The sequence below is a fragment of the Diorhabda sublineata genome, chromosome 9 (assembly GCF_026230105.1).
Source record: "Diorhabda sublineata isolate icDioSubl1.1 chromosome 9, icDioSubl1.1, whole genome shotgun sequence".
Classification (NCBI taxonomy): Eukaryota; Metazoa; Arthropoda; class Insecta; order Coleoptera; family Chrysomelidae; genus Diorhabda; species Diorhabda sublineata.
This window is the reverse complement of record NC_079482.1, coordinates 609,494-623,402: the sequence shown is the minus strand read 5'-3', so window position 1 is coordinate 623,402 and position 13,909 is coordinate 609,494. Positions and strand designations below refer to the sequence as shown.

Below are 13,909 nucleotides of genomic sequence, written 5' to 3'. Positions count from 1 at the left end.
TTAAACATGAACTTGTACATTGACATTGCATTTTTAACTGATTCTACTTCTGAACAAAAGAGAGCGCTACTAGTCAAACTGACGGGATGCTTTTAAATAAATTATTATTTAATTATATTTATTTAATAGTTCATTTACACGAATAAAAAAAGATGTATGTGACAAAATAAGTTAGTTCATATAAGAACAATAATGTCATGCGTGTATTCAATTTCATTTATTTTATCAATCATTTCCTCTAGTTATTCTCGCTTGCGCAGTTTTCAACACGCAAACCCAAAACATTTAGTTGTTTGGTGTGTTGTGTGTTGTTCTCTGAATCCGTTCTTCGTCCGTGGTCAGCTGTAGCGTATTTAGAAATGGTAATATGGGATAAAAGTCGTTTTGGGTGTGTTTTTCAATAGTTTTGTGTACATTATCGAATTGTGAAGTGGAGACAATGTTTAGTGATTGTGTTTTTGTGTTGTGCTTACTTATAGTTCTACCATTTATTGGAAGTGGTGAGTAAACTCGATTTTTTTACGTAGACGTTTCCACCCCCTATCTTGTTGACGTTATATTGTAACCTATCTTTATTCTTTGTGTTGATAAATCCGCCAATTTCATTTATAAAAACCACTATGATGATATGGTTTTCCTGTTTTCGATTTCGAATTATTCAATTTCAAGGCTTGTACAGGATATTCACCTATTTATTGTTCTACTTGGGGTATCAATCTACACAAAAAGCCATTGTATCGAAAACAATAAACATTATGTTTAATATATTATATATAACTATAAATTCATTGCTTGTTATATTTAAATAACTGCAAATATTTTATTAATTTCATATTTATATAATTACGACCTTATTTTGGTAAATATAAAATTAATAGACGAAATTTAAAATTATCAATACAGTAGAAGAAAAAGTTCGTAAAATAAATTTTTGGTTATGAATCTGAGTTTGTTGTTTGTTTTTAATAATGTGTGAATAACAGGATATGGGATTATTTTATAAAATCTTGTATTCCCAATAAACATATTGATTAATTATTTATCTCTGAATATTTTATACCTTGATAAAAAATAATAATTGAATATTGTTGCTTCGAGGTTCATGTATTGCAGTTTGCCTAATAGATCAAAATCAATTAGGTTTTTGTTTGTCTTAATTAATGATTAATAATTCAATTTGTTATAATTTTTAATTGAGTCTTGTCGATCAAAAACACCCTAAAAACACGTTATATTATACCGGGATAGTTAAAGTTAAGAAGTGAAATCTTGCCATTTACTTAATAAAAAAAACCACAAAATTGTTGGGCCACAAATAGAGATGGGGTGTTAGAGATACCATCATGAATCTAGAGATGGGAAATAATTAGATCAGAGAGGTTAGGTTAGAAAATGGTAGATTGTTCAAATCAAAATAAAGATTAAGTTAAAAAGAAAGTATAGATAATAATATTAGAGGAAATAATGGAAAAAATGGAGATTGGAAAACAACGAGTGTACCATATAACGGAAACCGTTATTTATCATTAATTTATAAGAAGAAAGCTATTATTGCGTGATCAAAAAACTAAAATAAAATCATAATTTTATTCTTATACGAGGTTTATAAAAAAATATGAATCTTAACGTCGTAAATTATTGATTAGAACAAAAAACTTCGTTCAAAGTTACTTTTAAATAAATAATTATCTTAATCTTGTTTAGTTCTTATTAAAATTGGTTTGTTTGGACTGACCTAACCTAATTTTCTAACCTAAAATGTTTCCTAAAGGATGGAAATTACACTCCATATGGTATAGTTATAAGGTCAATATAAAAATTATTGTACTAATGAGATTTTATTGGTTTTTAAATTAAAACAAACACTTTTTATTCAAATCCAAATAGTTTTTTTGTACCCATTCGAATTTCTATAGAAGAAATGTAGGTCGAAGCAGTTGTTACTTAACGTATTGTTTTGTTAAATAATTTATGCATATTTATTTTTTGTTGTGTTATTACAATACAGACATGTTTAATTGAATTTTAAGCAAAAGAAAACGTAGTCAATGTCATTATAACTTAATTCATATTAAGTTCAAATTTTTGATTAGAAACATTTTTTAGTAAGGTGCAACAACAAAAAATGTTGGTTTTATTTTCAATTTGATTGTCTTAAATTTATTTTAACGTCAAATAAATCATTTTTTGCCCTCTAATTTTATGTACCTAATGATTGGGACGTTAATTCCATGAAAACAGTCAATAGAATTGTATTAAAAAGCATATTTCTTAGAATTATCCATTCCGAATAAAAACAATTTCTAGGTACTTTTCTTCTTCGTTTTCTGTGTCGATGTAACCTTGAGAATAATAAAGTGATTCATAGAATTATCAATTTCTTGTTAGGTTATCGTGTTTGGTTAACTGGAAAACTCATTTCTATTTCAACAAATTATTTCTGGAAATTATTTTACAGTATATACATAAATGATTCAATTTTTATGTTTGTAACGATTGTTTTGAGAATTATTTACGAAAATGACACGTTTTCTCTATCTTTTTCCAATTAACCCTTGTTTATATAAATTTCTAGTTGTTTCAAGGTTATTAATAGCTTTAAATTACTACATCTAGAAGCATATACCAAATCCCTTTTCATTTTTCTGCGTTCCTGATGTTAGTCACATTTTAAAACATATTTATGTAACTAAGAGGCGTGAAATTTTTCAAATATTAAATTATAATCCTAGAACTTGATTAGAATTAGCAAAAATATCCGGTTTAACAAAGAAAAATGATTTTGTATGCATTCAGAAGTCACTAAAAAATAGGCCGAATAGCCCTGGTAGCTGAGGCCTTCACAACTTTAAAAAGAAGAAGAACTATGAGGTGATTGACAATTTGATTCGTTTTTCGTTGTTATCTATCAAAATTTTACAAAAATATATATGAAAATCGAACTAATTACGTATACTCGAGAAAAAGTACACAATTAACCCTCGTTTTTATAAATTTCTAGTTGTTTCAAGGTTATCAATTGGCTTTAAATTACTACATCTAAAAGCACATACCATTTAAGGTATATTTTGTTTTTATTATATATAGTGTGACCCATTTTGATTGTATAATAATACATCAGAATATGTTTAGTATTTATTTTCGGGGCAAAGTAAGATACTTTGCAAAATGACAGTGTTGTCATTCAACAAAATAACAGTGTTGTCATTTAATAAAGTACCAGGGTTGCCGTTTAACAAAATGACGTCATATTTCTCAATTGGTACCCCTGTAAATATAGGAATAATTTGAAATCGTATATAATTACTAAAAGCTTGATAAAGAATAATAATTTCACAAATTCGTAACAATTATCCTTGCCAGAACCATCAGGATCATTATAAATGAACTTTTTGGTCTTTTTTTCTTATTTTACTCGCTTTAAACGATCAGTTAATTCAAAAATTTTGTGTTCCTATGAAAGACACGTGATAATACTATAAATAATATCATTATCCTTGCCAGGATCATAAGAATAAGATGTTGTAGAATCTTTAAACTCGAATTTTCCCCATTTCTAAACGTACGAATAATTTGAAATCGTATATAATTACTAAAAGCTTGATAAAGAATAATAATTTCACGAATTAGTACGATTATCCTTGCCAGGATCATTAGAATAGAATAGAATTTAATTTCACAGTGACCAGAGTAAGATCAATGAATTTTTAGTAGTAACCCTGTATTTTATCGATTAATAATTGATCAAGTCGACCATTCATGCTTTTTGTTTATTTTTACGAAATCGTTGAAATTGCGGTTTCGAATTTTCTCAATTTACATAAGCAAATTTGTTCCATTTTACTGTGAAATTTTTAACTATGACACATTTCAAAATTACTTCCATAAATTATTACTAAACGATAATAATAATAATAATAATAATATATGCAGAACCAAAAGGGAAAATCCAAAATTTAATTACAAATAGACGAAACAAAACGTGAGTCACCCTATACTTCAATTTCGTAATTTGCCAGATTACAAATATATAAATTTGCCACATTCGATTTCTTATCGAATTTTTTTCAAGGTTATGATTCTAGAATTAATTTATGTCATGATTCAGTGATTTTGCATGACTAACTAACCAACAGAGACGTAGTGTGTTATTAATAGAATAACCATGAAAAAAAAAGAAGAGTTAATTGTGCCGTAGTGAAGTAAAGAAACTCCTTGTTTATCATGGAACATCAAGTACGGTCAATTGACATAGAATCGCATATTACATTTCAATAATTTTCTATGGTTATATTTACATTATTGTCATATCTACTTTTACGTTATATAAATCTAATTTGTCACAGTTTTTTAAACGCCCAATACATATATTATTTATTATATACGGTTTTAAACACTAGAAGTTTTAAAAACGTCGTAACCTAACTTCTATGTATGAACCTTACTTGTGAGAGGAAGTGCATATTCTCGTTTCGCGTGACGTCACCGATCAAATACATTAAACTTCGTTGTCTTATTATTTATTATAGTGGCAGATTTTGTTTCATACAAATAAATAGAAATGAACGTGTTGATTAAAAAAAAAAACGTGATACTAATGATGAGGAATTCCACTCGATATCATTAGTTCTAAATTCAATAATAGTCGGTTCGTAAACCCGATGCGTCTAGCCGCACAATGACAGCGATGTCATTATCTGTGTAATGATGCATACATCGATAGGGTTACGACAACAGACAGTTAAACCACGACGAAAAATCTAGAATTCTAATTAATTGAATAGTTATTTTATTTATTTATAATAATGTTTGGTTTAATAGCTCAATATAATACGATTTTGTTTCTTTATTTCTTAACGGTTTATTAAGGAAATTGGTATCTAGATTCTATTTGGAAACGACTATTGTTTCAATCTGAAAATCTATCGATTGTTGTTTATCAGTAGAAGCGGAAGTAGTATAATACTTACATTTGCCGTTATTCGTTTCCCCGTGAATAATCGCGTATCTAAATCACTTTTTATTTTTCTGCGTTCCTGATTTTCAAAATATATTTATGTAACTAAGAAGTGTGAAATTTTTCAAATATTAAATTATAATGCTAGAAATTGGTTAGAATTAGCAAAACGATATATAAGTACACTTGAAAACATGAAAAATACACAAACATATCCGGTTTAACAAATAAAAATTATTTTGTATGCATACAGAAAAACAGGCCGAATAGCCCTGACAGCTGAGGCCTTCACAACTTTAAAAAGAAGAAGAACTATGAGGTGATTGACAATTTGATTCGTTTTTCGTTGTTATCTATCAAAATTTTACAAAAATATATATAAGATCGAATTATATTCGTAAAAAGTACATGAAAGATCCACAAAAATATACATTTTAACAAATAAAAATAATTACGTAGAGCTGTGTATGCATTCAGAAGGATTATTTGCTTTTAGTAAGTGTACAAATTCCAGTACTTTCCATGGTTAAATGCTCACAACCAAAAAATAAAAACATCTGTGTTAATTTATTATTAATTCCGCTTCTTTTTCGTTTATTATTATGTAATTATTAAAAGTAAAAGCTACCTTATCAAAATATATAGTGTTATTCAAGAAATAAATTATTTATTTAAAATTACATTCAACTGTATTGAAAATAAATTAATTGAATTCAAAATTAGTTAAAACTGTCGTGTATTGATATAGTCCATTCGAACAAAACCGACTACCCAACTGAGACTAATAATATTTTATTTTAAAAACGTTGTATCTTTATAAATCAAGCTCAAACTTTGAACTATAGAACTGTCTGTACAGGGTGGATAGAACTGTATATACAGGGTGAATCGTTGACGAAGCGTGCGTTCTTATTTATTCTTGTTCTTGTTTATTCTTTATTTATATGAATATTTTTAGGTAGTTAGTTGTTGAGTGTATGTAAACTCATATTTTAATTATAAAGTTTCTCTAGAGCGTTTGATTTGAAGAAATTGACCTTAAAACTAGATATAATTGAGGTAGAAAAATTCTATTTGCCTACCTAATACTTCAACAGATGGCACCGAGGTGAAAATATTCATTTACTTTCTCGTATGTATTCAAAAATCACGATTTAATCGATATTGAAAGTAAGTATTACATTAAACAAGGTCAATAATTTGAAAATACGAGAAACGAAAGTAATACACACATACAGTAATTACTATAAGTCATTTAATTATAGTAATGAGAAACTGTAATGGAAAAAAATAGTATTACGAATACTTACAAGAAAATCTTAAAAACGGGCTCTGTTGCCGACGCGCCGCGTTCTTAACCACCGGTAATCTGTGTAGAGGGGATTCAGGATTTTTCAGAAATGGTAATTCTTAGAAAAATAATCTCGAAGACCATTTTTGTACAAAATTTCGAGATCTACAACTTTGATTTGAGGTTTTATTCGATAAAACTCACAGTTTTCGAGAAAAATCCCAAAAATCCTAAAGTTTTGACATCGAATAACTTTTGTAGATTTCGAGTCGTGTATGTCTTTTTTGACTCAGTAGTAAATACGGCAAAAAAGTATTCCGTGGAAGATTCCAGGAAAACGGCATTCTCAAAATAATGTTTGTCGGTCTTAAATGAAATATTTCCGTTTCCGTTCGCGAGTATCCCTAAAAATTAATCCGAAAGATGGTGAATTGGCGCTAAAGTAGGTCAGAACTTAAAGGGTGGACTTAAACGGCATAACTGCGTTTGCTACAAAATCGATTTTATTTCAGAACGACTTAGTTACCTTTGGAATATTGAAATATTGAAACGAATCGTTGAGCTGAAAAGGGAGATGGATTCATATATGATTATATACAAATATACGGATACGTTTCTATGTAAAATATAATTTTAGAGAAATATCACAACGTTCGATGTGTTTTTAGATGATTTCTACTACTTCTTCAGCTTTTTTTTATTTAAAAATTCGTAAAACTACATATTATTACATAAATGGACATAATAGCATAATCTTTCGACCAGTTTTGATTTGTTTGGATCTCATCAGAACGGAGTAACTGAAAGTTCGTAATCCCGGAATCAAAACTGACGAATATTGCTATTATATTATATTATAGTATCAATGGGACCTTCTTATTTATAAAAAATAATAATTTAGAAAAAAAAAATTACTAACGTGGCGCTAATCGACCTTCTTGAATATCGAAAGTTCAATATTGCATCAAGACACTCATAATCCTACGACCGGTTTCGATATTTTCGGATCTCATCAGACCAAAGTACTGTTATTATCGAAATTTAGAATACAAATTGGAAACAATTACTTTTTATTTCCTGATAAATATGAATGGAAATTTCGTGTGGTGTATTTTTAGATTTCTAGAAAATCGTAATTTCGAAAATCGAATCCCAACAACTACTCTCGTTGCTAAATGCCACGAGGGAGATTGAATTATATATTTTTCGAAGACGTCTCGCATTTGTATTAAAAAAACGCTGCCGTCTTCGACCGATTTTGATCTATTTGGATCTCATCAGACCCAAGTAATGTTATTTCCGAAATTTACAATCCAAACTGGGAACAATTACTTTTTATTTCCTGATAAATATGAATGGAAAGTTCGTGTGGTGAATTTTTAGATTTTTAGAAAATCGTAATTTCGAAAATCGAATCCCAACAACTACTCTCGTTGCTAAATGCCACGAGGGAGATTGAATTATATATTTTTCGAAGACGTCTCGCATTTGTATTAAAAAAACGCTGCCGTCTTCGACCGATTTTGATCTATTTGGATCTCATCAGACCCAAGTAATGTTATTTCCGAAATTTAAAATCCAAACTGGAAACAATTACTTTTTATTTCCTGATAAATATGAATGGAAATTTCGTGTGGTGTATTTTTAGATTTCTAGAAAATCGTAATTTCGAAAATCGAATCCCAACAACTATTCTCATTGCTAAATGCCAAGATGAAGATTGAATTATATATTTTTCGAAAACGTCTCGCATTTGTATTAAAAAAACGCTGACGTCTTCGACCGATTTTGATCTATTTGGATCTCATCAGACCCAAGTAATTTTATTTCCGAAATTTAAAATCCAAACTGGAAACAATTACTTTTTATTTCCTGATAAATATGAATGGAAATTTCGTGTGGTGTATTTTTAGATTTCTAGAAAATCGTAATTTCGAAAATCGAATCCCAACAACTACTCTCGTTGCTAAATGTCACGAGGGAGATTGAATTATATATTTTTCGAAAACGTCTCGCATTTGTATTAAAAAAACGCTGAAGTTTTCGACCGATTTTGATCTATTTGGATCTCATCAGACCCAAGTAATGTTATTTCCGAAATTTAAAATCCAAACTGGAAACAATTACTTTTTATTTCCTGATAAATATGAATGGAAAGTTCGTGTGGTGTATTTTTAGATTTTTAGAAAATCGTAATTTCGAAAATCGAATCCCAACAACTACTCTCGTTGCTAAATGCCACGAGGGAGATTGAATTATTTATTTTTCGAAGACGTCTCGCATTTGTATTAAAAAAACGCTGAAGTCTTCGACCGATTTTGATCTATTTGGATCTCATCAGACCCAAGTAATTTTATTTCCGAAATTTAAAATCCAAACTGGAAACAATTACTTTTTATTTCCTGATAAATATGAATGGACATTTCGTGTGGTGTATTTTTAGATTTCTAGAAAATCGTAATTTCGAAAATCGAATCCCAACAACTACTCTCGTTGCTAAATGTCACGAGGGAGATTGAATTATATATTTTTCGAAAACGTCTCGCATTTGTATTAAAAAAACGCTGAAGTTTTCGACCGATTTTGATCTATTTGGATCTCATCAGACCCAAGTAATGTTATTTCCGAAATTTAAAATCCAAACTGGAAACAATTACTTTTTATTTCCTGATAAATATGAATGGAAATTTCGTGTAGTGTATTTTTAGATTTCTAGAAAATCGTAATTTCGAAAATCGAATCCCAACAACTATTCTCATTGCTAAATGCCAAGATGAAGATTGAATTATATATTTTTCGAAGACGTCTCGCATTTGTATTAAAAAAACGCTGACGTCTTCGACCGATTTTGATCTATTTGGATCTCATCAGACCCAAGTAATTTTATTTCCGAAATTTAAAATCCAAACTGGAAACAATTACTTTTTATTTCCTGATAAATATGAATGGACATTTCGTGTGGTGTATTTTTAGATTTCTAGAAAATCGTAATTTCGAAAATCGAATCCCAACAACTACTCTCGTTGCTAAATGTCACGAGGGAGATTGAATTATATATTTTTCGAAAACGTCTCGCATTTGTATTAAAAAAACGCTGACTTCTTCGACCGATTTTGATTTATTTGGATCTCATCAGAATAAAGTAACGTCAATTAGTGTCAATTGCAATTTTTAATTGCGAATTACACCAATTTATATATACATTCTTACTCGTGAATAAATATAAAATAAAATTTAATGAAATACGAAGTACCTGAGGTAGTAAAACTATTTATTAAAAAAAAAATTGATTCAAAATGTAGCTTCTATATTCAGTACATATAAAATGAAATTAAAGTTTAGTTTATAACTTTGAGTTGGCAACGCTGCTTTATATGACACATTTGAAAGGTGACAGTTCCTTCATCATAAATAAACACTAAAGCAAATTATATCTAAATATTATTAACCTAAATTTATAATATCGAAGACCACGTAACGATGTATATATATGTATGTGCGAAGTTTCCTAGTATGACTGTTATTGACAACAGAGGTCATTGATCATTATTTCCATATCCCTCCGCGTCTCTTTGTATACTGCTCAGAATAACACACAAAATGTGGATTCTGTTGTCTAGATTATAAACGTCGGCGCGAACACCATATGGACACATAAAATCGACTCATCGAAAACGTTTGAACTTTGAACTACATATTAATATCTAAATAAGCGACTGCGACAAAAATCAACGATACGAAAATTGTTCGGAATTTAAAGATTGAATCATATTATTTCATTTATTAATGAGGTTAGGTTAACTGACCTCTCCTTTAACTGTGTTTCATATAGATTATATAAAAGTAGCACGAAATCGATTCGAATAATTTCATACAGGGTGGACGATATATTTTTTTCGTTTCCATTTCATAATTAACTTCGTATCTATAAAACTCACAACCCAAAACAAAAAATTACGATCCCAAGCAGGTAGATAGATGTATACGGGGGAAAAAATAAGTTTTGTTATGTTTAGTTTGTACAGGTTGTCCCTGTAAAAGCTACGGATTGTTAACCATTAAAATATACTGAAATATAAGTTCTGTTTTCGCGATTTTAAAACTCGAGGGGTATTCTACGAATAGACGAAGACAGACTTTTCAAACGAGTTGCATGGAAGATACCGGGGGGTAAGAGAAATATAAAGTAGGGATCTAAATAAGTGGAGAGAAATTACAGTGGACCCAAATGGTCTTTCTGGTTAGTTTTTTGTGAAAATTAACGTTTTTATTTAATATTTAAAGACCACCGGTGTATACCGTGACGAAATAATTACCATAATATGTAAAAAAGTCGTTAAATATTCGCAAATTTTGAAAATAACCCGCATAAAGCGTCGTGGTCTATTCTTGGTAACAGATAATACGGAAAGCGTAGTCACGCAACGGTAAGCAACAATCAGGAAGTGTATTTTCGACCAATTGTATACACGGTGAACCGAAAAATTCGTCGGTATAGTTTAAATACACGATCGTTTCGGACTAGAGGTTATTACATCGCTCTGATGAGACTCACCAATATCGAAACTAGTTAACGTTTGCCGGCAATTCGAAATATCCGCAGTTATGCCGATTAAACGTACTGTTTAGCTTTATCCGACCACAAAATGGAATGCCGATCATCCCGACTCGCAAAATTCCAATCTGCGATCGAAATTATCATCGGAAAAGACGCGCCGGGTAAATTATAGGTCCGGAACGCGACGCGTCGTTAACAGAGCCCGTTTTTAAGAATTATTTGTACGTTTTCCATACTGTCTTTTTAATATTTATCGACAGCGTTGTCAGATTTGCGATATCGTATATTATCTCAGTAGAAATTTAAAATTGGTTAACAAAGTAACTTTCATATTATATTCCGCTTTGTACAAGAGAGAATTGGACTATTAATATTAATGCTATAATAAGATTCTGTGCACGAGACAGTTGTAAATGAGGGATTACCGTCCAACTACCGTTTTCGGTATATATATATATATATATATATATATATATATATATATATATATATATATATATCTAGTTGGAAACAACCAAACAACCCTTATTTCTGAATTTGCGTAACCAAAAGCCGCGATCGGATTATAATCTCATCGGCACGAAAGGGTTTTGAAGTTATACTCAAGCACTAAGCTTTCCGAAAATCCAACTAATTTAAACAATTTCTGATGATATAGAAGACACGTTTTTATCCAGATTCGGTTCCATGTGAATTCTCATCAAAATTTCGGCCGTTTCGGACGCTTATTTTCAGTTCGACGATCTAATACGTGAGTCGTTTTAAGGAATTTGACGTAACCGAAAGTCGGGGTGCTCAAACCGCCGGGTGTACTATGAGGAAGAGTTTTATCGTATAGAATCATTCCGTTCCGCCCTATTCACCCGATTTATCGCCTTGTATTCACGGAAATTGATCATATAAGCCGGAAAAAGGCATAGTTGCCGGTTTTGTATACTCGATTCCATCCGGCGCCTGGACTAATGTTCAAGTGTCAAGTGTCAAATGTCAAATTTTGTTGTACATTTTTTGTTTCGTGGTATTTCGTATATTTTATGAGCAAATGAAGACGAACAAAAAATATATCTCTTTGTAAAGTTTTCTTTTGAACACGTAAAATTTCCAGGAAAGACGAAAAACGGCAATTTCCTAAGAATCTCATTAAAATTTTATCGGCGCAGATCTGTTTTTACGCGGCGGTATAAAGAGAAAGAAAATAAAAATACTGTTAAATATAATTTAATCGGAATAATTTTAATGATCGTTTCCAAAAGTACTTTTAAGAATGTTAGATTACGAGGGGATACATTTTATGGATAGAAACTTTATCAGTGGCGGCTCGTAGGTATATATTTCGGATATTTCTAATAGTAGAGGTGAAATGGGTTTAAATTCGAAATTAAATTGGGCGATTCCGATTTTCTAGATTCTCATTCTCTCATATTTTTTGTTTGGGCAGTTTTTTTCGATTTCCCTATAGTTTTCGAGTTATTCGCGTTCCAAAATATTTTTGAGTGTATAAACCCATTTTAAGGTGAAACTTTTGAGGTTAGGAACAAATACGTGGAATACTTTTTGGTGGAGAATTTTATGCTCTATATTTTTTGTTTGGGCAGTTTTTTTCGATTTCCCTATAGTTTTCGAGTTATTCGCGTTCCAAAATATTTTTGAGTGTATAAACCCATTTTAAGGTGAAACTTTTGAGGTTAGGAACAAATACGTGGAATACTTTTTTGTGGAGAATTTTATGCTCTATATTTTTTGTTTGGGCAGTTTTTTTCGATTTCCCTATAGTTTTCGAGTTATTCGCGTTCCAAAATATTTTTGAGTGTATAAACCCATTTTAAGGTGAAACTTTTGAGGTTAGGAACAAATACGTGGAATACTTTTTTGTGGAGAATTTTGAGCTCTACATTTTTGTTCAAGCAGTTTTTTACGATTTCCCCATAATTTTCGATTTATTCGCGATTCAAAATATTTTTGAGTGTATAAATCCATTTTAAGGTGAAACTTTTGAGGTTAGGAACAAATACGTGGAATACTTTTTGGTGGAGAATTTTGAGCTCTACATTTTTTGTTTGGGCAGTTTTTTTCGATTTCCCTATAGTTTTCGAGTTATTCGCGTTCCAAAATATTTTTGAGTATATAAACCCATTTTAAGGTGAAACTTTTGAGGTTAGGAACAAATACGTGGAATACTTTTTGGTGGAGAATTTTATGCTCTATATTTTTTGTTTGGGCAGTTTTTTTCGATTTCCCTATAGTTTTCGAGTTATTCGCGTTCCAAAATATTTTTGAGTATATAAACCCATTTTAAGGTGAAACTTTTGAGGTTAGGAACAAATACGTGGAATACTTTTTTGTGGAGAATTTTGAGCTCTACATTTTTTGTTTGGGCAGTTTTTTTCGATTTCCCTATAGTTTTCGAGTTATTCGCGTTCCAAAATATTTTTGAGTATATAAACCCATTTTAAGGTGAAACTTTTGAGGTTAGGAACAAATACGTGGAATACTTTTTGGTGGAGAATTTTATGCTCTATATTTTTTGTTTGGGCAGTTTTTTTCGATTTCCCTATAGTTTTCGAGTTATTCGCGTTCCAAAATATTTTTGAGTATATAAACCCATTTTAAGGTGAAACTTTTGAGGTTAGGAACAAATACGTGGAATACTTTTTTGTGGAGAATTTTGAGCTCTACATTTTTTGTTTGGGCAGTTTTTTTCGATTTCCCTATAGTTTTCGAGTTATTCGCGTTCCAAAATATTTTTGAGTATATAAACCCATTTTAAGGTGAAACTTTTGAGGTTAGGAACAAATACGTGGAATACTTTTTGGTGGAGAATTTTATGCTCTATATTTTTTGTTTGGGCAGTTTTTTTCGATTTCCCTATAGTTTTCGAGTTATTCGCGTTCCAAAATATTTTTGAGTATATAAACCCATTTTAAGGTGAAACTTTTGAGGTTAGGAACAAATACGTGGAATACTTTTTTGTGGAGAATTTTGAGCTCTACATTTTTTGTTTGGGCAGTTTTTTTCGATTTCCCTATAGTTTTCGAGTTATTCGCGTTCCAAAATATTTTTGAGTATATAAACCCATTTTAAGGTGAAACTTTTGAGGTTAGGA

The 13,909-nt window shown here is 30.2% G+C and overlaps 1 protein-coding gene across 2 annotated transcripts in view; it reads left to right on the top strand.

Moving 5' to 3' along the window:
* The first annotated feature begins 150 nt into the window (after positions 1-150).
* LOC130448810 (disintegrin and metalloproteinase domain-containing protein 10) overlaps positions 151-13,909 on the top strand; it is a 50,491-nt gene continuing 36,732 nt past the window's right edge. The window contains exon 1 of one of the 2 annotated variants that reach the window (XM_056786339.1): positions 151-500. In XM_056786339.1, the coding sequence (XP_056642317.1) occupies positions 440-500 (61 nt within the window). In that variant the 5' untranslated portion in view covers positions 151-439. The remainder of the gene's footprint in view (positions 501-13,909) is intronic. The other variant, XM_056786340.1, reaches the window with a different exon arrangement.